The 26,765-nt window shown below is 35.2% G+C and overlaps 1 protein-coding gene across 1 annotated transcript in view; it reads left to right on the top strand.

Moving 5' to 3' along the window:
• Positions 1–26,202, top strand: part of LOC145683006 (putative RNA-binding protein 23) — a 66,398-nt gene extending 40,196 nt beyond the window's left edge. Inside the window, 6 exon segments of the mRNA XM_081754360.1 lie at positions 16,304–16,368; positions 25,339–25,496; positions 25,499–25,573; positions 25,576–25,731; positions 25,734–25,958; positions 25,961–26,202. Coding sequence (XP_081610486.1) covers positions 16,304–16,368; positions 25,339–25,496; positions 25,499–25,573; positions 25,576–25,731; positions 25,734–25,958; positions 25,961–26,202 — 921 coding nt within the window.
• Positions 26,203–26,765: the final 563 nt, after the last annotated feature.

Below are 26,765 nucleotides of genomic sequence, written 5' to 3'. Positions count from 1 at the left end.
TGTGAACATGTGAGGTATAATAGAGGAAGAGAATCCATTGGGAATCGAACACAGGATATGGGAGGGAGAAATATTTATTTATTTATTTATTTGAACATTGTGTGATCATATTAAAATTTCATTGGTTTTCTCTTTTCAACTTGATCGTAGTTTGTACAAGAGCTATCAATTTAAACCTACGAAACTGATTGTAGTAAATATTTAATTTACGGAGAAACTGAAAGACCCTGTGTAGCGTTTGTGGGTCTCTTAGAACTGAAATGAATAAGTTAAGAGGAAGCCCAGCGTAACCGATAGTGAAATCGCTATGACGTATGTACGCATTGGCACCATTTGCTGGCGCTTTCATCTCATATTTCATTCACCCTTGTCTCTTCTTTTGCATAGTGTGTGTGATTGACATCCGAACACGATGCGAGCAGAGAGTGAAGATTGTGTAGGAGGAGGAGAAAGAGAGTGTGTTTGACCCGACTGACACATTTTTCTTTTATGTTGTGAGGGACGTTCCTGTTTATAGAGAGAGAGAGAGTGATTGATTCAAAAATGTTTCTGAGAACAGAGTACTTGTAGTGCATTAACAAATGATAGTATCACCCTATGTTATCAACACATAACATCTTAATAAATTATCAGCCTACGAGCTGAACATGCAGTCTATCTACGAATCGCAGTTTCAATTTATGAAAAAACATAATGTGCTGTTTCTTAACCGATGTAAAATGCGTTCGATCTATTTGCACTAAAATTTGTAATATTCTTACTAATATTAGATGAATGACATCCCGTGTTCCGTGTAAAGAGATATATAAACCTTAACTTCCTTCCTTTTTCCTTATATTTGATATTAGGCTGTGATATACACTGTGTTACCGATTTTTTGCTGATTACGTGTTTGAAGTTTGTTTTTTCTCTGCATTATAAGACACATGTAAGTTGTGTTCTTTTTTTACTTTATTATTTTTTTAAGATATCAAGAATTTTCTTTTCTATAATAAGACTTTAAGAGGGAGTTTACAAAGTTTGAAAAAATTGTGAGATGACAAACAAGAGAAACACCGAGAAACCGCACGGGGACAAACCCAATGTATGGTACAACCTTAGTCTGTTGAGAAGCAACATAGCGCATTTGCACGCAGTAATAAGCTACAGTCCTTGAGAAATGAATGAAATGGTGCGATGGGAAAGTGGGAAGAAATAGGAGAACTCCGAGAAAAACCACGGACATAGATTCATTATCTACTGCAAAACTATCTTGCTGAGAACACTAGTAGCATACACTTATGCAGAAATAAAGTAGTATCTTTGAAAAATAGTAGAATGAAAACATGGGAAGAACTCCAAAAAACTTGCAGGCACAAATTTGTTATCTACTACAAAGCTACTACAAATAAGGTAGTAACTTTTTTGAGTTCTGCCTTAGCATACAATTGTGTGGTAAAAAGTTATAACCTTTGAAAAATGGTTGTCTGAAGAAAGCGGGAGGAAACGGGAAAACTCTGGGAAAAACCACAAATGCGATTTAAGCTAATATGAAAATACATGATCGGGAATTATATTTATTTATTAGTTTTCTATTCTATGAAAAGGCGTTAAGAGGAACTTGTTACGATGTAATAAATAATAATAAATTAGTCAAAATTAAGGTATAATCTCTGAAAAAATAGTAGAAAAGGAAAGTAAAAGGAAACGGGAGAATTCCGAGAAAACCCATGGGGACAAACCCATTGTATGATACAAATCTAGGTTGTTCAGAATTGTGTTATATTTATTTTACTTTCTACGAAAATGTTACTGTTTAAAAAAAGTAACGGTTGAGACTCCCCCTGAATATTGTAAAAGTTTAAAGTTAGCATAATGTAAAGAAAATTTTTGACTGGATAATTAATTATACAGAATCCTTTGCGATCAGACTATCTTTTATGTTTGAACTAGTTTTCTTGTTTTATAAGATAAATGCAGAATTTAGGATCCATGAGTTGAGTTATTGTTATATTTACATTATTGTTCAGCAACACAGATGTAAGAGATGTGAACCTACACTTTGAACTTATTCATAGCTAAGTACACAATTAAAAAGAAAGTATTGGTAGAAAAAAAACAATGTTGTATTTTTGTATACTCTCACAAGATATTCGTAGCGATTTTACCTACAATCCGAACCGCATAAGGCCGCATGTCCGCGGGGAACAGAACCACTTATTTTTTTATTTAGGGTTTGAACCCGGGTCATTTCCACCATTTCGCTATATGACTTACCGCACGGGGACCTGATTTGCGGTTTGAATTCGGATCTTTTAACGTTGAATCCGTAAACTGGTTGCGGTACCGCGCGGGTCCGATCTGGGGATGCGATAGATAGGCGCTCTCGCCGAGGAACCGAATTCGGGGTTCCAAGTCCAGGGGCTTTTATCGCAGAAGATGCGTACATTAACCATTCATTTAATTACTCTAACACTCAGTGTGAGCATACTAATTATATGTTATTTTGCTTTAATACGCTTCAACATATATACTTTTTCGTATCTTTTAATAATCTCGTAATGATTATTCGAACACTATGTGTGATCATACTAAAAAGCTTGTTGTTAAAGTGTTTCGAACTATATATAAAATTAGCAGATGGCATCTATCCCCGTAATCGCTGTGTAACCCCGAATGTTTTGAGAGAAATGGAATATTTTTGGGGGGTTCAATATCATAAGTAAGAAAATGTTATTAAATTACCCCTACACTCTGTCTTTTACGGATCACTATTAATGAAATCTTATAAAGAGAAATTATGTTTGCGAGGAAAGGAATAAAATTTTTTGTTGGGTTGGGTCCAAGCAAACAGATCCTTATCTTTGTTATAGCACTACAATTGAAATTGTATATATACTAGCTAAGTGACTTTTCGATTGATACTTTTGTATGCAATTGGAGTAGAAACCCGAAACCGGTGGTATGGCATGTAAGCACGTTGATTACTAATCCCTGTATTTGTTTTAAATGCTTATTTATTTACAATAAATTCTTATATTATAGAATGATTTTACGTAGCACAGAAGTTTAAATATCTCAACATGGAAATTATACGCACAAACATTCGACTTGATCAGCACTTTACTGTAAACTGATCATTAGTTCAAATATTTGACACCAGGTATCGCTACTAGCGACGGTGTTGACATACATGATAGGACGTGACGTCATACATGATACGAGGTGATATAATAGCCATTTATCCAGTTCTGATATCATTACGTTTAAGTCGTCATTTGTAAAAGATGAAATAGGACTTTCCTATGAATTCTAAGCAGTTGTTTTTTAAATATATAGAGAAATTTAAAGGAGATAAAATTTTTATTGAGACATATATTACAGTCAGCTAATCCTTGTTGAAGCAAGAGTGGGCACAGCGTTAGTGAAAAAACCCAGTATTTTTAGAATGGCAACCATTTTACTGTTTCTTGAGCGACAGGACTACCGACGTGGGCTCGTGTTCTATTTAGAGAAAGATTAACCAGAGATTAAGTGGTGAGTATACACTTTGCAGTTTTTCTTGGCTTGTTTTTAACCAATATTAATGAATTTTCAAACAAGAGAGTTTTTTTTTAATTTTAGTCATTCTTCATAAAGGAAATTGATTGCTGTCGTTTCTTTTATACATTATTATTATTTAACTTAAGCTTGAATATAACTGATTAATCTTTCTTTTTACACAATATTTAAAGCTTGAAAATAGGTGATTATTCTTTTTTAAAACATTATTATTAAAATAAAGCTTGAAAATAATTGATTAAATACATACCTTAAAAGTGAACTTCCTAACTCAAAATACATTTTTCTGTCTGGTCTGTTGTATATGGGTTTCTTCAGCCCATGAGAACAGCTCAACCTTGTGGATGACTTCTAACTTCAAGAGCTGGGGCGCAGCCTGAAAGATTACTCGAGAATATTCAGCGTTTGGAAAGGAATAATGGAAATGCAACGACTGGGACATCGGGCATTGGAGAAGTGTGACGCACTGCTTCGCGCTCTTCGTGTTTTTGAAGGTAATGACGTATTACTTCTCCAGTACAATGTGTCCAATGCTGATAATTTATATCTGTTTGTCTACGGATTTTTCCGTACATATGAAAGTTATAACCAGGCTGAGAAAAACTTATGTATTTATTATCTTGTGGTGAAGGTCCGGTGGACAGAATAAGGATACAGAGCTGCAATACTTTTTCGATTTTGGGACACGAAACAACGCTTAATCCATCTGAAAACCCCATAGTCGTGACCCCTCAAGAAAATCCTAACTTGAGTAATAATATAAATGAATTAAATAATGAAGATTAACATTTTAGATGAAGTAGATGGGATTGGCAACCAAAACTCCGTTGAAGAAGAAATGAGGGGATTAGTTGAAAATGAGGGCGAGGTTGAGGTTACGTCGACGCAAGAAGTCCAGGAACAAAATCCGTATACACCGGACAAAATCCGTATACACCGGAGAAATACCGTATACACAATCGTGAAACTCAATGTTCTCTTTGCTAACACGAACGCGATTACACTATTAATAAAAATAAATGTGATGCACGCAATAGAGAGTTTGCTGAGGGTGTATGTTTTGAGAATCATGTGAATCGTAATAAAGCGGGTAGATTTGTTTGTGATAGTGTTAAGGTTTGCATTGATTGAGTTGTCATGTTTGATAGCAGGCGTCGACAATCTGATCACGTGTGTGCTGAATATTTTTGTTCGACATGTTGCATGCATGTATATATAAACCACACATGTTATGTTCAGACACAAATGCCTGTTCATAATAATAGGTTTATGTACATAGAATATGACGTAGAGACGATGTTGAAGGCATTGAATGTGCGCGGTGCAAGAGAATATGAAGTGTTACTGGTTTGTCGTCAGCACATCTGTCACAATTGTATAAGGAAAGTTATCGATGAACGCTGTGGGACGAGCGGTCATAATGTTGGAAATCCTTCGTTCACTTTTAAGATGGTGTCGGGTTAGATTAACAACGTGTTATTAGAGCGTGCTGTCTTTCGCTAGTAGTAGTCATCGCAAATAATTCTAGTCACTACGATGATCTCTTTTGCCTTAGAATTATAATAGAAAAGCCGCATATCATTCGTGATGTCCTTATCCAGGGTCAGAAAATTTTTAATATTACTATTGGCAATCGTATCTTTTCAGAGATTCTTTTCTTTTCCTTGGTCTCGAATTATCAAAAGAACCCAAAACTTTAGACCGTAGTCAAAAGTTAAAGAAGTGAGATTTTCCTTATTTGTTTAATACAGAAGAAAAGCAAAATTAAGTTTGTCCCTATCCTGCGCTTAAGTTGTATGATAAGTAGTCGTCTTCAATTAAGGGAAAACAACAATTGGAAGCCTGGCACAAAGAACGTGCGCTAATTGGCGAGAAGTTAATCCTCCAAAAGGGAATGCTCTCTTATTGTGAAAACGACGTTAGAATTCCAGCAGAAGCGACCATTAAATTTAGCGACCTTATAGAAGAGAAAGGAAATGGTTTACAATGTTTAATTACTACATCCACCATTGCAAGTCTTGCGATGCGTAGATATTGTACCTCGTACTTACCTGAAAATACTATTCCCGTAATTCCCGCGTTAGGTTTCTATCATAAGACCAAGTATACTACTAAAGCTATGCAATGGTTTATGTATATGGAAGAAGAATTATGGATAGAAATCCAGCATGTTGGACAAGCCGGAAAATGTTTATTGGTAGGTACAAGGCCGATGGATGGCGTGAAGGACTCAACGCTGCCTTAACTTTTATTTGTGTTTTCTTACAGTTAAAGACAAAATCTGTGTAAAAGAAACTTGTGACAGTTAAAGACAAAAGCCATTAATGAAGTTGGACAGTTGCTAAGTAGTATTGGTAAGAGACGGTCACTAAAAAGGAAGGCTCCTGCAAGTGTAAAGTTTCGACCACTGATAAAACGTAAACATATAAACGATTTATCTTTTCATAATGACATTCTTAATTCAGATAGTAATACCAAAGAATGCGATTTACTTTCTATACCAATAGCACAAACAGCTATTGAAGCAACTACTAATGCGGAATCTTGTCCTATTTCTACATTAACTTCGGAAGGACCGATTGAATTTGATATTCCTGGAGAAACAACGGAATTTATTCTGCTTATCTATATTTTTATGTAGTCCTAAAACCTGATTATGCAAATTTAACTAAAGATGATACTGTTGCACCAGTAAATAATTTCCTAAATTTATTACTCGGTTAAATTGATTTTTCGTTAAACGATAAATTAATCAGTTCTTCATCAGGATCTTAACTGCATACATTAAAACATTATGAAATTATTCTAATGATGCTTCTCAAACACATTTAGTATGTGCCATGTGACATAATGATACGGCAAAGCAATTTAATATATTGGATAATGCAAATGCTGGTTTTGAAAAACGTGTTAGTAAAATAAAAAATAGTTTATTTTTTTAAATGTACGGACGTCTACATTTTGACATTGTAAGATTATATCGTACGCTTACCAATAAAATAAGTTTACGTGTAATATTATACCGCAGTAAAAATAACTTTTGCTTAATATCTGATGAAAATACAAATTTTAAAGTTGCGCTTGAGGAAGTTATTCTTCATGTACAGCGCATTGATGTTGCTGCAAATTGCAACGCTATGCAACTAAACGCTATGCAACTAAATACGCGAATGGTTTCGGAAACGGCCAAGTTACCTCTCACAAGAGTAAAAACATCTTATACTATACCTACACAAGTCAAGTCTTACAACCCTTGATAATCTCTTCTTGGGTAATGTTCTTCAAAATCTGGTCATTGGTTTCATCTCCAACACAGCCCTCAATAGAAAATTGCATCTTTATCCCTGAGTTTCGAAACTTTAACCTTAACAAACTTTTATTACAAGTCGGCTCAAAATCATTTCCACCAAACCCCCTCCACCTGATTTTAATAATGATTTATACCTTCTAAGTAACTATACTCTGATTTCAGGTATTGGTATTTATCAAAATTATTTACATACTGTTACTTTTGATAAATATCTCAATGGATATGCTCTGTGTGCTTTTATTCTGTCTCAACAAGAACTTTAAATGACAATACATGGCATATAGTATGTGATTCGCCTGTAAATATAAAAGTTTCATTATCTGAAACTTTAACTGAACCTGTTACATGCATTATGTTTGCACAATTTGATTCCTTAGCACAAGTAGACAAACATAGAGATATTTATACTGATAACACCTTCTAATTTATTCAGTTGAGTATGATGAGAGTTGTTGTGGACTTCTCTGCTTTTCACGATAATGATGATAAAATTTAATGTAAAGGAGCTAGCAGTTGTAAATCCTGATGTTCCCTTTTCTCAAAATTTTATATTTAAAAACCGCCATATCCTTAAAATAAATTATCTGAGCCGATCATAACTATAAAGAAGTATATAAGTGAGAATGTGTATGGCATTACCTGCCAAGTAGGCGGTGTGGAGTATTCCCATACATCAAACATGTTGTTCAAATAGTACAAGTATTTACACGTATGGAATAACTAGAAAGTGTTTTCTTTAAAAAATTCTTCAAATAAATGTTACAAATTTAGAAGAAATAAATTGTCCATAGTATACGGAATTAAGGTTTCACGTTCACAAGTGTACGCTGCAAAGATTTATCTTCTGATGGATAACTTACAAGGCATCACTGGCGATAATTCAAATAAACAGTGTGTGCGCTGTATATCACACTGCAATGATAAGTATGTTTCATGTTGATATTCGTCCCCTTTCTCTCTTTCTTGACGTTTCCCTATCCTGTATCTTTCACTTCTCCCCCTCTCTCCTTCTCACACACACACGCACTTCATGTTCCAAAGTTAAACGGAAAAAGAGCCCGATATACATGGTATGGAGAATCTAATTAACTGTTAACTTCGGCGTCGTGTCTTTCGTGCTCTGGAGAAAACATGTCCAGTCCTAGTTATTTCTGACAGAAATACTATTTAAACGCAAGGGAATAAGTAAAATCTCCTTTTAATCCTCTGGGTACCGAGTCTTAGTCGAATTAAAGGGTCACTACGGATTTGAATCCTCGACCCAGTGATGGTCTATAACGTAACCTACATCATCCGACTGACACGATGATCCGTTTAAGCTCTTAGCGTATTCATTCTATCAGTGCAAATTACGTTATATCCAGAAGAGATGAAATCAATGCTTTATGTACGAAACAGATAAATCTTCGGAAAAGACTAGAAAATTGTAACCTTTTTGGTTATTTGAAAACAAAATTTTATTTAAACTAGTTCGAATCAAAATTTGTTCCCATCCTGTAATTCAATGTGTTTTTTCAGGTTGAAATTTGAAACAACATAGACTTTTCCTTTCCAACATTTGTAACTTTTTATTACGATACACTTTGGACTTAATATAGGGTATTTCTAATAGAAATTTAGCAGTAATATTAGTCATTCAATTTTTGTTTGTTTGTTTGTTTCTTTCTTTCTTTTTATTTTCAATTCGTTTTCATTGTTTTTTTCAGTTTCCATTAGTAGTCTGAAATGAAGGATATGACCGACGCTACCGACTAGGTTTATTAGAATTATTTTGCAATAGTATGTCCAATAAAAATCTACCGAATTTGCAATCGAACCACGCGGAAATAAAGCTTGTGTGTTAAACTTTTGACATTATCCTAGATGTGTCTCGGAGATCTACAATTCTACTTGAAATTGAGTATGCTATCCATTATGAAAGGGACATAAGGAATGTTTAAAGCATCCTCTATATATTATAATAGTTCTGAACAAATATGTAAAAAGAAACGTTATTTCTATATTACTGTGGGATTTCTGGAAACGGATCTTTATAATGTTTGTAGAACTTTGAATTCCACAGTTTTATGTGTTCTCCCTTTTCTTTTTCTTCTTCTCCCCTCTTCTCTCCCTCTGCCTTATTTCTGAATTTTTGTGTAATAGACATCAATTGGTTTCAATTTTTCATTGTGTGTGTTTCAGTTCCTTCCTACATCAACCTATGAACCTTATTTCGTCTCGGTTTTATTTCGTTTTGTAGAAACTAATACAATAGTAGTTTGAAATAAGAACTGCGCCCATTTTGTTAGCTAATTTTAGTATAGGAGAGAAGAAACGAGGAGAGAGAGGGCCTCTTTACCTGACACGATGAAGGGATAAGTAGGTGTATATTGGGTGGCCTAACTGCACGGCTTTAGTTGTCGCGTTTTTTTTATGCGGATTGTTCAAACCAAGAATAACATCACTGGCAGTGAATTCACTTCTATCAACATGAAAAATCTTAGTAATAGAAATTATCTATGTCTAGATAGTCCTATTTACACATAGTATGGATTAAAATTGACAAATGTCGCTAAGAATATCTGTCGCATATTTTGTAAATATTTTCAGTGATTTGGCGCTCTGCCATAAAATGTATTTCTCCAGACTGTAATATGCTGAATTTTTTTTATAATTCGGGATATTCACCTTATTCGGAACAGGTTACAACCTTAATATAAATCGGTCCAATATTTGAAAACCTTTATGTAGGAATTGAAATTTTGTAGAGGAGATACATCCTACTTTGTAAACGTATTAATGTTAACACTTTATTGTATATTCTTTATACTTCTTCTTTCATATGGAACAATTTAGTTAGCAGCCATTTGGATGGTAATGTTTTATTCCCTGTTAAATAGCTTTATTATTTATATATAAGAGCTTCCTCACATGGTTAGCGTAAGCACCTTCTACGTGAGAGATTCAAGTTTGACTCCTAGTGGAAGAGCAAGTTGCTAGGGTTCCATGTGAATCTTTAGATTTATGTCATATCAAAATTGTGTTGAGCAGGATGCTAAACTCTTAATCACTATTATCATCCAAATAGTTTATCAATGTTAAAATCACCTTTTTTTAAATATATATATATATATATATATATATATATATATATATATATATATATATATATATATATATATATATATATAGATTTTATCCCATTACACCACATACCTTTCACGATGTCAGTATGGAAGAAAATGGGTAATTCTCCCCGAAGTTTTCCTAGAAGACAACTTTTATTCTTTTTAAATTTTACCCATATAAGGGTTCCAGAATGAGATATCTGCACGGAAATTACCTAAAAAGAGTACTAATGTCCTGGACTATTTTATATGTTTCATTGACTCCTGATTGTATGACTTGGAGAAAGTTTCCGTGCGAGGTGTGTTGTTTTAAAAGTAAGTACCATTTTGAAATAATAATGATAAATAAATATACTTTTGCTAACAATATTATTGTTATATAAAAGCCTGTACCTTAATCCACTTTTCTACATAGTTTCCACCAATATTAAGAATTTATCGTATGATACAACAAGTTCTTTAATACCATCCTATAGAAGTCTGATTTGACAAGCACTGCAACATGGTCGTTTTGATATCATCGTCATCGTCGTGGCGCTGACCAGCCAGATGGTTCTTTCAATGCAGGAACATGTAATATTCACTGGGCGTATCGGGACTGTACAGAGGGTGATTAAGTTGTTCCCAGTCAAATGACGCGATAAGATTTTGAGTTTGAGTTGCCGCGTGTGGACGGACATTGTCATGAAGCAAAACGTTTCCCTTACTCAGCATATCACGCCTTCTATCTTGGATTGCACGGTTCAGTGTGTTGCCACGAGGCAAAAAATCTGCAAGGAACACTATCTTCCTGCCCGAAAATATGGTACACACATGATTTTCCAGGCTGAAATTGTTTGCTTGAACTTTACTTTCTTGGGTAATGTTGAATGCCGTCATTCCATGGATTGTTGCTTCGATTCCGATGAAACGTAAGCCACCCACGTATAGTAGTCTATGGTAAATTTGCTTAAAATATCACCTTCCTCATTGTACCACATAAGAAAAGTCAATGATCATTTGATTTTGTGCACTTCACTCAACATTTTTTGTACCCGCCGTAAGGATAATTTTTGATAAACTTTGAATTACAATTTCGTAGAGAACACTTCTTGAAGCTTGAGGAAACTCACCAGATAATGACGAAATCGTAAAGCCTGTGTTCTCTTTCACTTTTTCGATAACTTTCTACACTAAGTCTTCAATGATGACAGAAGCTTGTCCACTTCATTTCTCATCATTAGGCTTCGGATAGTACTGCATTTTGCACGTTACAGATGCAAATGCATATTTATAGTACTTTTAGCAGATATTACATAATTTCCATATGATTTTCTTTATAACGCATATTCTACGGTTTCTGCGTCCAAGATGACATACATTTGTAAGCCAACATGGAAATAGACTCATTTCTCGCCAGTTTCTCTCATCAAAGCACCCTTACTGGGAAAGAAATTCTATTTTCGTAAGATTTTCTATCTGGTTCAGTTATCTTGCACCTACTACGAATTGTCATTTATCGAATTCCATGCAATGGAATGAAGTTCAAACCTTTACCTATTGATGAGATCACTCCAGGAGTTTTGAAGGGGCAAGTAAGCTAGTTATTTGTTATCTCTGTCAGATTGCAGTTCGACATGCCAAAAGGAAAGATTTGCGATCGTCGCTCACTACATTAAAAGTGCATGTTAAAGAATTTGAAGACTTTACTACAGATGGATTACTGTTATTTTGTAAGTTTTGTGAAATTAGTGGCTGCGAGAAGTAAGGTTCCAAATAACTCATCATTTAATTACTCCAAAGCACGTAAGAAACAAGGAACTGAAAATTAAAAGCAAGGAACAGCAAACTTAAATCACAGTATCAATTAACCAATCAGGATCTCAGCGATCTCAGTTTCTCAGCGAAGACTTGTTTAGGGTTATGGTGCCTGCAAATATTCCATTGGCAAAACTAAAAAATAAGCAATTTGCACTTTTTTTTTAGAAAAAATATACTAAACAGCCATTACCAGATGAATCTACTCTAAGAAGAAAGTACATTCCGGTGTTATACAATGAAACTTTGAGTTAAGAAGCAAAGTAACGAACAATAGTATTTGAGTTTCTTTGAATGAAACCACTGATTTTCAGCAAAGACTCGTGGCAAATCTTGTGTTTGGTATACTTGGAGATGCAGAAGAAAGCGAATTTCTTATTTATTTACATTGCATGTACTGGAAAGTGTTAACCATTCAAGTGTTGCAGCCCTTTTGAACGACTCTGAATCTTTCGTGGCCTTCGATCAGTGCCTATGATCAGTGTTAGTAGTATGCACAAATGCAGCTCCTTACGTAAAAAAGGCTGTAACAGGTCTTCAGGTTTTACACCCAAAAATGCTCTAGTTAAACTGTGTAGTGCACGGACTTCATTGTGTAGCTGAAGTAGTTCGTTCACTTAATTCAAAAGTAAATAGTATGATTTCTTATGTCAAAAAAGTTTTCCTGAAGTCTTCCAGTCGTCAAGCTAAGTTTAAGGATCTTGCTGGAAATATTCCGCTTCTCCATTTCCTGTTCCAACGCGATAGATACTTGGCTTGATTCGGTAGCTTACTACTCAGATTGTATTGAAATAGTAAGTAATTTTGTCAAAGAATTTGATGCAAACTACGCTATTTACATCAAAGAAGTACAAATAGCTCATAGCAGCCCCGTAACCAGCTACAGACGTTTGGGGCGGGGGCATGAATATGTTAGGGGATGCCAAGTCATTAAAAATTATCTTACAAATAGCTAAATTTTGTTTCTTCTTTGTACTGATAATAGCATTTTGTGTTAAGGTCTGGAGGGGCCACCTTAAGACAAAATGCCCTCTGGTTGCGGGCCTGGCTCATAGTGATAACGGCATTAGAGACAAACGTAATTTTATTCATTTGAATTTCAGGTGCATTTCAAGGACAATTAAAAAATTTAAACAAGAGATTGTCCTTGAAGGAGAGTCTCGCAGGACAGAACAGAGCCGTTGGAAGAACAGAGGTGTCGGGAACGTACGGTTGCCTGTTTTGAAACAATTCCGGCTACAACTTTATACAGCAAAAGGATTCAATTCACAGTAGCTGGGTAAATATGGATAGTGTTCCCGAATAAATGTACGTGTCTTATGTTACAAAATTACAACATGCGCCTATTGTTTTATGTAATGTCTGAAGGGAGTTTCCAATGAAAATATTCTTTAAGATAATAGACATAAGTTTATTTAAAGCAGTGCATTGTTATCGAGTGCAACAGTAAGCGGTGGCCCTCCGTACTTATCCCCCATCCCAGGCGCTCGAAAAAACAGCAAGTGAAACCATTTTGGTAATTGTAACAGAGAATTAACTATAATATGTAAAAAAAGAAAAAGAAAAGAAAAGAAAACACGTACGTCAACTTGGAATGCGGAATCTGCAAATCAGACATTAAACATGTTCATAATCTTGTACACATTTTGTACATTTTTGTACACCTTTTAAAAAATTTTGTACACATCTGTGTTTCCAGAAATTAACGATCAAAATTCCGCATTCCAATTTGACGTTTGAGTGTGGAATCACAAAATTCGAGATTTAAGTAGCTAAAAATAATCAGCAATTTTCTACAGTTCTGCACACCCTTAAAATTATTTTTACACCCCTCTGTTTCGAGGAACATAGCTCCAAAAATATCGAACTCAAATCTTCGATATGATGGTTCCGCATACCAAGTTGATGGTTAGGTACACAAAAATAATATGCGAATTTTGTACACTTTTGTACACGTTTTTAAAAAATTGCACACTCCTGTATTTAGAGAAAATTGGCATTAAACTTACGGTTTCTGCATAAGCAAGCCATCAACATGGAGAGCCGATCAGCAATATCAGACATATAATAGCGGATATGGTTGTACATGTCCCGGAGAATTTTATACATCTCCCGTAGAATTTTGTTGATCATTGAAATAACTTTGTACAACCCTGTGATTCGAGAAAGTTAGCTCAAAAGTGTGGAACTTAACCATCAACCTGGAGTGCGGAATCATCAAATCGAAGATTAAAGTACATAAACTCATGTACGAATTTTGTACACTGTTGTACACCTCTTTAAAAATTTTGTACAGCCCTGTATTACGAGAAAATTGGCTTTAAACTTATAGATTCTACCATAAGCGCACCATCAAGTTAGAGTGCCGATTAACAATACCCAACAAATAATTAACGGATATGATTATACATGTCCCGGAGAATTTTGTACATCCGTATGGTCCGTGAAAATTAACTCCGAAATTTCGAACTCAACCATCAACTTGGAGTGAGAAATATTCATATCGAACACTTAAGTAAACAAAAATAATATATAAATTTTGTACCTTTTTGTAAACTTTTTTAAAAATTATGCACCCCAGTATTTCTAGAAAATTGACCGAAAAATTACGGATTCTACCATTAGCAAACCATCAACTTGGAGTGCCCATTAGCAATATTATACATAATTACCGGATATGATTGCACATGTCCGGACAATTTTGTACATCTCCCGTAAAATTTTGTACACTTTCAAAATAATTTGTACACCTCTTTGTTTCGAGTAAATAAGCTCGAAAATTACGAGCTGAACCATCAGCTTGGAGTGCGGAATCATCATATCAAAGATTTTAAGTACACAAACATAATCTTCGAATTCTGTATACTTTTGTACACTTTAAAAAATGTACGGGACATATGCAATCATATTCCCTACTTATATATTTGATATTGCTAATCGGCACTCCATGTTGATGGTTTGCTTGTAGCAGAAACCATAAGTTTAAGTCCAATTTTCTCTAGATACAAGTACAGAGGTGTACAAATTTTGTAAAAGGTGTACAAAAGTGTACAAAATTCGTAGATTATTTTTATGTACTTAAATTCGCACTCCAGGTTGATGGATGAGCTCGTAATTTTAGTTAATTTTCCTCATATCACATGGGTGTACAAAATTATTTTAAGAATTTACAAAATTGTAAAATTTCGGAAATTATTTTTTAGCTATCTAAATCTCGGACCTGGTGATTTCATACTCAAACGTCAACTTGGAGTGCGGAACTTTGATCGCAAATTTCTGGAAACACAGGTGTGTACACAATTTTATAAAAAGTGTACAAAAATGCAGAAAATATGTACAAAATTATGTTTGTGTGATTAGCCGATTCCACAGTCCAAGTTGACGGACCTAAAAAACTGATAATGAAATAATTGCTTTTAAAGGTATATGTATAATCATATAAGATAAATATGAAACAGCAAATGAGTACTTTTTGATTATGAATAATAACAAGTGTTATTAGAACACGTTATTCAATGCCATTTCTGTTAACTCTCTTACATGTAAGTGTTAAACTTTTCAGTTTCGAAGGACATATTTAGAAACATTTAAGTGCTTACTTGGATGCATATTATGGCGATTTTGAAGGCATATTTTGAGGATTTTAGTGTATAACTATCCGAAGCCTACTCCTCATGAACATTCATGCGGCTATTTTTAAAAGCTCTATTCCGTTTTCATACTATTCCATCGCTCATATTGCTTTCTCCATACATTAAGAAAGCAAATCACAGCACGTAATTCACAGTAAGTTGGATTCTCATTCTTCGGAGGCATACTTACAAACAAGATTAAACACGGTCGAATGTTTTCGTACTGGTGTCTGTGGTTTATCAACAAATGTAAATATACAGCGCGGTGCGTGGACTGTCGACCGCAGAACTGTGGTGGTCGAATTTTAAAACAGTACTTACTTAAAAAAAAACATACCCCGTATGTAAAGTGCATCACGTGACCTTATGAGTAAAAGGAGTGACTGAAATTAACTTACAACGTAGTACAAACTAATCGTCAATAATTACTCCTGGCCAGCATGTGACTCATTGATTTCAAAATGATCTAACGCTCTTGATGTTCAATCCACATTCAGCACCCATCGGCATTATAGGTAAGAAGAAGTGAAAAATAAATGTCTAGAATCGACGTTATTTGTTGTTTTCCATTAACTATTGTCTCCATGACAAGAACGGAGAATTCAGCTAGTTTAAGTAATAAAACTGATTCCCGTTATCGAAGTTAATATTACAACACAAATTGCACTTTTGAATGGCCATAGCAACACATAACTAGCTTGTCAACAAAATAATACGAATTTTAATAGGTATTCATGAAACATAGGTGAGTAGACAAACAAAAGCCAGCTTTTTTACTCTTGAAAAAACAAAAAAAAAAAAAGAGAGAGAGAGAGAGAGAGAAATACAGCACTGTAACGATTTTAAATTTCCTTCGTGCCTCGTACTTACCACGCAATTGCAGTAAGTGTAGTTAATTATTTTAAATTTCTCCACAGAATGTGCATGAGGGAGAGAACAAGGCAACGGGAAGCAGTAGTTGGCTACCTAGTAACGGAATACGGTAAGCCAATGGTTGCGCATTCGTAATTTATTAGAAATGCGTGGTTGTTCCCGTTAAAAAAAAAAAAAAAAAAGCATGTATACAAGAGACTACAGCGCGGAATTTGCATATATGAGCTACAAAATGAATTCCGAATTGTAGACGAAGAAAATTATGTTATTTGTATTATTATTATTATTATTATTATTATTATTATTATTATTATTATTATTATTATTATTATTATTATTATTATTATTATTATGCCTATTATTATTATTATTAAAGTGAATGTTCCGATTAGCACATTTCGATTATGTTTGTTTAAATTCGGTGGTCTCTTTCAGCATGAAAACTTCAAAGGAGACGTATGTTTATAGTTTAAGGTAGAATCCGAACTTTCGTGGGGCGTTTAACAATCTACCACTAGGAATCGAGCCGGGACCCTAAGTACTGCTGGAGAAGACAAATACTGAAGGTGGCGAATGACAAATACAGGTGAATAATAATGAAGCTGGGAAAGTAACAGGAAATCAAATTATGAAAAATCTCATTGCCACTAAAAAATAAATAAATAAATAAATAAAATAAGAAACATTATTGGGGATTTACTAGTGGTGGGCACAAGAAACAGGTCTTTTGGTTTTAGGAAAACCAAAACCAGTTTTGAAAATATATATAAAAAAAACGGTTTTTCGCCGAAACGGGTTATCGTTTTTCTCCGAAACTGGTTCGGTTTTCACCGGAATCGGTTATCGTTTTTCTCCAAAACCGAGTCTGTTTTTCACTGAATCCGGTTTCAGTTTTCTACAAAACCGATTCCGATTTTCTGTATAACCGGTTCAGTTTTTCATCGATACCGGTGTCAGGATTTTCAAAACTGGTTTTATTTCTCACCAGAATAGTGTTTCGTTTTTCTCTGGAAACCGATTCCGTTTGCACAGAAATAGTTTTATGTGTTTTCCAAAACAGTTCCGTTTTTTTAGTTTTTAGTTTTCGGTGAAAACCGAACTGATTTTGGAGAAAATCGAGATGTCAGTTTTTCGGATTTTGGTTTTTCTAGAAACCACTTTCCGGTTTTCGTGAAAAACAGTTTTGTCCACCCTAGGATGAATCCCTGCATCCCTCACATGGAATGAGAGCTCTTTAACTATTTCAGTTTTTATGTGCGTTCCAATGGACTCTAGTTTATCATGTTATTTCTCACTTTTATAATGGAATAATTTTGTTGAGAACATTTGATGCCCTAGGTGGATACCAGGTCGAACTATTAATAGAACAAATTTTTATGTGATGGTTTCCTACTCGATTTTCTGAAAAACAGAAAAGCTTTTAACGATTAAAAGAAAATCTGGTTTGAAAAGGCAATATTCTCTCAAATAATAAAAATAATCAAAAGATCTTCCTTCAAACAGGAGAGACCTGTTAAACCCAACTATTGTGTGGAGTAAAGATTCTTTTGGATCTTCGATACATATTGAATGTAGTCAATACCAAGTTTCGACCTCTTTTATTACCCCAGGTTGCTTCAGGTTCTTGGGGGAACCTTAGACTGAGAACAAGGAAAGTTTCGCTCTTCCATCAGAGGTCAAACCTGGGCAGCCCGGTGAGCATGTAGACACTTTACCGACTCCGTTATGGTCGTGGCCTATATAAGAATAATAATATGAAGAAGAAAAGAAGCAGGAGGAGGAAATGAATATAGCAAATACAAAATGTGTGGTAGCTACTTATTTTTGATCTAGGCAGTAGTTTTGTTATAAATACTTGCAACTGAAGTACACCGCATTTAACGCGTTCAGTCTACAAAGAAATTAAGTCCTCTCTCGATCATTTTGGACATATTTCATTTTCTCTATCTGAAGGTCCTTTCAGAGCTTAAAGATTTACATCCAAATATTGTATTTCCGTGCACTTAACTGTATCGTACAAACTTTAGGTATCTCTTACTCACAACTTTGGCAATTAGACTTGATCCCTTTCTACACTGAATACCCCAATTTCCTCTGGAAACTTTGGAGTAATGGTAGTGCTTATTGAATCTACACGGTCCTACAAAGGAGGATCATATGGGTAAGAAATCCTTCCCTACTGCCCGTACTCTTCTGATCTACCATCTAACTTTCAACTCTTCGCAACTATGAAGCCATTTTTGAAAGAAAAAAACATTTCCAAGATAATATAACGCTGACTTTTGCTGTCAAGTCGTGACTTCTGTAACAAACTCAGGACAGTTAAAGTATCCACAAGTGCATAAAGCAATGAGAAAACTGTGTGGGCATTGGAAGTTCCTATGTACAGAAGAACTAATGTCTGTACCAAATTTCGTTTATCTCAGTCAACTGTGAGTGGATCAATTAAATATAATGAACTCCCCTTGTACATACAAGTTACCTAAGTAAACAAGTGATTCACTATATTCTCGACTTCAGCTATTTATTGTAGGTGATTTCTATGAAAACTGTGAGATCACTATTGAAGCTAAATCAGATTTTTCACTTTCTGAACACAACCTTCGTCTTTTCCAATGCGCTAAAGTAAAATATTACTTATGTTGCGTCGCATGATCTTGTAGTTTGCAGTCGTTCCACAACTGTAAATCCATTCTTCGAAATACTGGGCCAAAACGTTCCATATCTGTACAACAAAGTAAGGGAATGCTCCATCCTGTTGAAATATGAGCTGCATATCGGCTAACAGCCCTTACAAGTTCTGAAACAACCCGACGTTTCTTAAGATATACGTCTCTGGTGAATCGATTTTCAAGAAAAAAGGTCCTATTGCACCTCAGCTTTAAATTACATCCTATCCCAAACCAAATAAATGCAAATTATTTTTGCTGTATTTCACATAGATACCCAAAAGCAAAGTGACACACAGTTGAGCAGTAAGCTGGTTCGAAGAAAATTATTTTTCTATTTCCGGAACGCTATCTATAGTGCGTAAAAGTTGTCATTAGTATAGACAAGAAAACACAAATATATATATATATATATATATATATATATATATATATATATATATATATATATATATATATATATATATATATATATATATATCCGGTCCCGCATCGCCGTTGAAATTTAAAAAATCCGCTAAAAACAATAAATTTTCAATACTTCCGTAAAACAACTAAATAATATAGGACTAGGTCCCAATATGACCTAAAAGTTTCTTTAAGTATGTAAAAACAACTTTAAAAAACTATACTTATATGATATCTTCTGGTCGTGCTTCGTGGTCAAAAATTTGCAACATTTGACAATTTAGCAAAATTTGTGAGTTTAACATGTTTTTCTTTTTTATTATTTTCTTTAAAAAAAAGTAGGATTAGGACGCTACTCACCACGGGGGGTTGGCTGTACTTGGAGTTCCAGTACCAAACAAGCCATCCAATGATTACAGTGTATTATTTACTATTGTATTAACAAGTTTATAATATTACATAATTCGTTCCCTACAAATTTCCATTTTCCCCTTTATTTTTGTCCATTACTAATGATTTTAAACTATGATTTATGCGGGGGAAAGGGGGTTTATGGCACAGCGTTCACTTCTGGTGCATGAGGTCCTTGGTTCGATCCCAGTTCGAACCAATTGAGCTTTTCAGTGGACAAACACTGTGTGCGTGGGTTTTCTCGGGATTCTCCCGTTTCCTCCCACTTTCTTCATTCCACCATTTCGTTCATTTCTCATCATCACCGTCTACTTTATCCTAACCGGCATAAAAGTGAGACGTAAAACTTAGATTTCATTTTTTTTTTCTGATTTTTCGAAAATGTGGGCATGCATGATCATGACAATAGTGTAGCTCTGATGAAGCCGTCACTATCACTATATCCACACACACTACCAGTTATTGAATTTTAGCCTATTAATTGTGTAATTCCTGAAGTAGACAGACAGATATTCAGGAAAGACCTACTGTATTTACTGGACATATCAAAGGCCATCCAGTTAGGGTACTGCTCTGAAGACTTTTCAGTTCGTAACTCTGGCCCTTTGTCACATTCAAGATGGTTCACTACAGCTAATAGAGTTATGTGGCTATACATTAGTGTGGGAAGTCCTTCAGATAATGAAGGAAACTGCCACCTTTATCTTAAAGTTATATATGTCTATGTGGTTTGTCATTAAATTGAGCAACAATTTCACCGGAAGTCCACAACATGTTTTCGATACCGTTCAGAAAACGCGGTATTTTGCCAGAAGAGCTGAAATAAGTTGTAGACTTCGTTATAGAACGGAATGCTTACTTTGCTCATCCCACAATTTTGCTTCTGGCCATGGTCATTGATGACAGAAACCACGTTCAAAAAGCTTAGGTATAGACGACTTTTAAAGGCAAGGAAAACAGCTTTTGAAAGTGATCCTATTAGACATTTTGGCCACCAAACATGAACTTTGTTGCTCATACATTGAGATACTTGTAATCTTACTTATCTCCCTTTGTTAAGACCATTGACTACTGACGAAATAAGGTGTTTTTAAGCAGACACTAAGCTAGTTATGAATTTCAAGAAGTTCCCATGTCATACTCATGTTGGATTATGCGTTAAGCTTGTGACGGAAGCTTCTGGTATAGTATGTGGACACAGTGCTAGAGATGATTTCATCAGAGCTACACTATTGTCAAGATCATGCATGCCTACATTTTCCCATAAATAAGAAAAAAATAATAACAAATGGAATGTTTTAAGTTTTACGTTCCAGGCTTATGCCGGATAGGCTAGAGGAGACGGTGATGATGAGAAATGAATCAAATTGTGAAATGAAGAAAGTGGGAGGAAGTGGGACAATTTCGAGAAAACCCCCACACACGGTGTTTGATCACCACAGAATTCACTTGGCGCGAGCTGCGATCGAGCCAAGAACCCCATGTACAAGAGGTTAACGCTCTACCATTCTGTTTCCGCATAAAGCAGAGTTTAAAGTCATTAGCAATGGACAAAAATAAAGGGAAAATGGATATTTGTGGGGAACGAATTATGTAATATTATAAATTTGTATATACAATTGTAAATAACACACCCTAATCATTGAATGGCTTGTTGGGTAGTGGAAGTCCAAGTGCAGCCATCCCCTCGTGGTAAGTAGCGTCCTTGTCTTACTTGTTTTAAGGAAATATAAAACATGTTAAACTCTCTAAATTCGCAAAGTTTGCAAATTTTTGATAGCGATGCGCGACCAGAAGAGAACATAGTAAAAGGGGGCGAATCCGGGCAGTTCAGATATTTTGTATTGTAGCTATCTTAATTCAGAGCCACTATGTTCTGGTCAAATATTCTTTGGAGTTTAATCTACATATAACACATGATAAAGTGCTAGCATGTTGTTTTGAATAATGGCATTCAGGAAAAGAGAAGATGCCATTTTGCTGGAAATTGCGAAAGAGGTGGGTGAATCCGGATACTAAGGTAGGTGAATCCGGACGAAGCAGAAAATATTCCTAAATCAAACTATGGTTACAAACACATTTTGTAATAGACACATTAGATGTAGTAAGAAAAACACATTATATGCGTTTTCCTAATACAAATGACTTATAAGTAGAGATAAGAAATATTATATAAGTACATTTCCAAGTTTAAACATGTACCAAAGCTCAATGGGATGTGCATCTTACCTGATTCTGAATGAAAAAGTCAACCTTAGAACTTTCCTGAGAATTTTTCTGACCTTAAACACCAGATTTCTAATAGTCTAATGACTTTTGTTTAGTTAAACGTGAATCACACAGTCTAGTTAGCCACAGTATGGTTACACTACATTAGAGATTATACTACATAGTTTCTCGCAATGAAAACACTGTTGAAATATGGAAATAGTTCAAGTTAAATGCACATTCCACATACGAATGAACGATTAACACCACCAACAACATATCTTACATGATGACATATTTTGAATTTTGTGCATTCTATCGAAGGACCATATTTATGAGAGTCGATAATTTTTACCGCAGAAGGTACAATTACCACAATCACTTGTTTTGGTCGATGCACTAGGAATTTCTTCTGTGAAATGCAATTTCTTTACACAGGAAAAATCGTTCCCCTGGTGCTGTTTCCTTTCTCCACGCATTAGTTGGACAACAGATTTTTCTCCAGCTTTTTCTAGTCTATAGTTTTGTCTATACCTGGTTGTGAGCTGCAAGCCAGATTTGTCCACATTATACATCCGCTCGGGGTGATTGCATAATGATATTTCTGTCGAAGTTTCTCTTGATTACTCATAGAAACGGATCATAGTTTCTTTATTAAACACTTGCTCCCTTGCAATGATCTAATGGTTTTCTCGGACAAATTGTGCCTCTTGACGAAGAATGAGAAACATGTAGAACTAGCTAATCGTTTGTATGTGTTTAAATGGTGCGGAATATTTTGTATGGAAACAAAATCAAAGGCCAACTTTTGCATATCGTGGTGAGTAAGGCCAAATCCTCTCTTTTGTAAAGTAGAAATTCTTTCTGCAAGTAGTTTTTTCTACTGCAGCACTAATAACACTTTGACGTCCAGCCTTTCTAATTGAAAGCTCTTGTTTGATTTCTTGTAGTAGTCAGGCAAAGTAGATTTGGGAACATTAAACCTTTCAGCTGCTTCTCGGATTGACATGCCTCCCCTAAATGTAGCCACAGTATTGTGAAGTCATCTTCTGTCCACGACTTATGTTGTTTCCTTACGTATTGTCTAACCGTCTGAAAACAGAATAGTTTAATCAGACGTCAGGAAGTTACTTCAATGTATTATGTAAGGTTTAACATAAAGTAGAATATAACGTGTACTGTCATATTTCATTCACAGAAAGTAGCATTTTATGTGCCTAAAAAATTTACCAGTGTGCACATATAGGCGCACGGTTTACACTCTACTGCAGACACACTTTTAAGTCGTACACAATCATTCGAAACTCTTATCAATAAATTTATGGATGTTAGAGGTAGTTAGTTTGTGCACTTAATGTAACTGAAAGATGAGAAATGAAGAGTCATACCGAAAACAATCATGCCTATACTGAAATAACGTACAGAAAACAGGTTCCGTCATTTAAATTTTATTACCGGTGAAGCATAACTGAATAAAACATGTGTTTCTTTACTGAAAAGAAATACTCCTTGCTGAATATAGAGCCATCTATCACAAGTCATGAAGAAGTATAAGACAGATTGGCATTGTTTATTGCACATTAATTCTGAAATGATAACTGGGAATTTCCAATTGAAGAAACCTTAATACAACTAGTTTTTTATTGATTAGAGTGCCATTATAGAATAAAATATACGGAATAAAATTTATGGAATAAAATTTACGTATTTCCCCACGTAGAATCCGAATCTGATATACAAAATAGGGCCCCTTTCAAAGTGGCTCCTTACCCCACCCCAGGAAAGTCGGGTGGGCTAATTTTATAACAGATAATTTTCCCCTCCAAACTATTAAACTTTTATTTCGAAACTTTTTTCTCGTTTTGTTTATTGTTTCTAGAAATATTTTGTAGTGTATATGTACCTATGCATATGTGTACGCACCTTCTACAAAAATATATAGTCTAAACTATTTTTATTTTCATCTCAGAGATTTCATATGAAAATGTCCGAAATAGCCCCAATGGAAAATAGATGTCCGAATTCGCCTCACATTTATTGCTCAGATTCGCCCCGCCTAAGCACCGTTAACTTTATGTATTACTAGAAGTGGTGTCGAGGAGTAACTGGGCTCTGACCTTGACGTAAATGATTAGCACAAGTGACTCTACTCACATGAAACTGGACTTCGAAAAACTAAATTGTAGTCTAATAATACCTTAAGGAAGGCTGTTCAGAAATTAAAAGAAGCAAATTTTATCGCGTTACTTACCTTCAGACTTGTTTTCCACACCGCACTGCTGCATCACTCTGTCTTCCATGAAGTCCAACTCTACACTGAACGTGAAGGGAGATACGCTGCTTCAACTGCCAAATTCGTGTTACGCTCCGTATTTTACTTCCCAATAAAATGTTCAAAAATTTTAGAATGTCCGGATTCGCCCCGGAGAAAGAGAGAGAGAGAGAGAGAGAGAGATTGCTGCCTTATACGCTTATGCTTACTAAATAGGCCTAACCACACAAAAACATTCTCATATATAAAATATATATCAATTCTGGAAACAAATCATTATCAAAATGTACCACTGGACATGTACATTTTTAACAAATACGGTTTTCACTCAAAGTATCAACAATATAAAATACATAAAATTTAGGCAATATAAACAAATACTTAGTATACTCCTGCAAAAATCATCACTGAATATAACATGCACAGTTAATTCATTTTTTCTTCTTTTAATTTGTTGTCATCCGGTTTCCGCAAAAGAATAATTTGTACCTCTTTTCTTTGTTCTTCCTTGGATCCTTTCACTACCTTCCTTCTTGATTAATCACCTTTCCATACTAATTGTGAGCACTAATTTCCCTGAGCACACAGCTCCATTTAAACTTTCGAGCACACAGCTCCTGTTGAGCATTAAGCTCCCTGAGGGCACAGCTCCATATAAACCTCTGAGTACTAAACTCCCTTACCACTAGCTGCCTTTAAGCTTCTGAGAACTCAGCTCCCTTTAAGCTTATGAGCACCAAGCTCCTTGAGCACACAGCTCCATATAACATTCTGAGTACTGAGCTCCCTGAGCACACAACTTCCTTTAAGCTTATGAGCGCTAAGCTCCTTAAGCACATAGCTCCATATAAAATTTTGAACACTAAGCTCTGTCAGCACACAGCTCCCTTTAAACATCGGAGCACTAAGCTCACTGAGCACGCAGCTGGGAGAGAGAAAGGGATCGGCGTCATAGTAAAAGTCGAGATTGAGAGAGAGAGAGAGAGAGAGAAGGAGGGGTAGCAGAGAGAGGCGGCGTACAAGAAGTGGAAGCAAAAAGAAACGAAGATCTCCATCACTTGTTATAAGATCACGTTCTCCCAGACAGGAGATGTTCCTCTTTAAAAAAAAGATCACTATCACCGTTAAGACCTTCAGATGAACTTTCTTCGGAAGAAAGGGATGCCAGAACAGTATTCTGCATGCAACTCTCAGCAAGAGTGAGAGAAAGAGATTTAGAATAATTCTTCTTTTCTGCAGGAAAGGTGAGAGACGTCAGACTGGTCACATGTACAAATCAAGACGCTTCAAGGGAATTGCCTACATTGAATTTCAAGATCCTGAATCAGTTCCGCTGGCTTTGGGTCTCGCGGTCAGAGGTTGCTCGGAGTTCCTATAATTGTTCAGCACACGCAAGCTGAGAAAAAACGAACCGGCAATGCAGACACATCTATAGTAGAGAAAGGAAATACAGGAGCAATGAGGTTATATGTTGGATCTCTTCATTTTAACATCACAGAAGATATGTTAGGGATATTTTCGATCCTTTTGTTAAAATTGACAATATTCAAATTATAATGGATCCAGAAGCGGGAAGATATAAAGGATATGGTTTTATTACATTCCACGATTCAGAAGATGCGAAGAAGGTGCTAGAACAGTTGTATGGCTTTAAGTTCGCAGGAAGACCTATGAAGGATGGTAACGTTATTGAACGATCAGATTCAACGTCAGATCCGTCGATTTTGGAAAGCATAAGTTAGACCTTACTGATATAGATCTAGGTGCCACAGGAAGACTTCAGCTTATGTTCAAGCTGGCAGAAGGAACAGGGATGCAGATATCTCCTGCTGCTGCAAATGCTCTTAACTTGAATCCATGATTGCCGACACAACAATCAACACCATCCACAGCTACGCAGTGCTTTATATTATCAAATATGTTCGATCCTATCGACTGCGCTTCATTCCATACACTAAGCCTCATTATCTTATAACCCTAACATCCTCCCCGGGTATCATAATAAGAAAAGAAACGAGAATCATACATATAACTTTTTTTGCAATTGCTGAAATTCTAGCCCTTGTATCTGCCTAACCGTTGTTCCTTGTTCGCATGTCTAGATTTTTGTTCTAAGTATGTTAGTGTGTGATACCACTTAAGAACCTTTTGTTACCAAACCAATAGATGCACCAATAGAAACTCCAATAACTCTTGTTTTAAATCTTCAATGCATTTTGCAACATCCGTAAGTTCACTACCTTTCTCTTTATGCTCTCTCTTGTATCTTCTTCTTCCCCTCAGACGTCTTACGATACTCGTCCTTACAATTCTGTATTTCTGGTTCTGCATTCAAATTATAATGAGCATGACTTAAATTCGCAACATCTTCCTTTTCCTGAGGAAACTTACACCCTATATGCTCTTTTTTTACTACTATTTCTTCTTCTGTTTCAGATAATAAACAGTAACTCTCAATATTCCCATGTTTCCTAAGAGACGTGTTTCTTGGTATGGATCTACGCTTAGAAAATTTTATCTTATGTTGTAATGAAGTTT

Source organism: Thermobia domestica, chromosome 4 (genome assembly GCF_964235325.1).
Source record: "Thermobia domestica chromosome 4, izTheDome1.hap1.1, whole genome shotgun sequence".
In the NCBI taxonomy this organism is placed as follows: domain Eukaryota; kingdom Metazoa; phylum Arthropoda; class Insecta; order Zygentoma; family Lepismatidae; genus Thermobia; species Thermobia domestica.
This window is presented reverse-complemented; position numbering and strand designations above follow the sequence as displayed.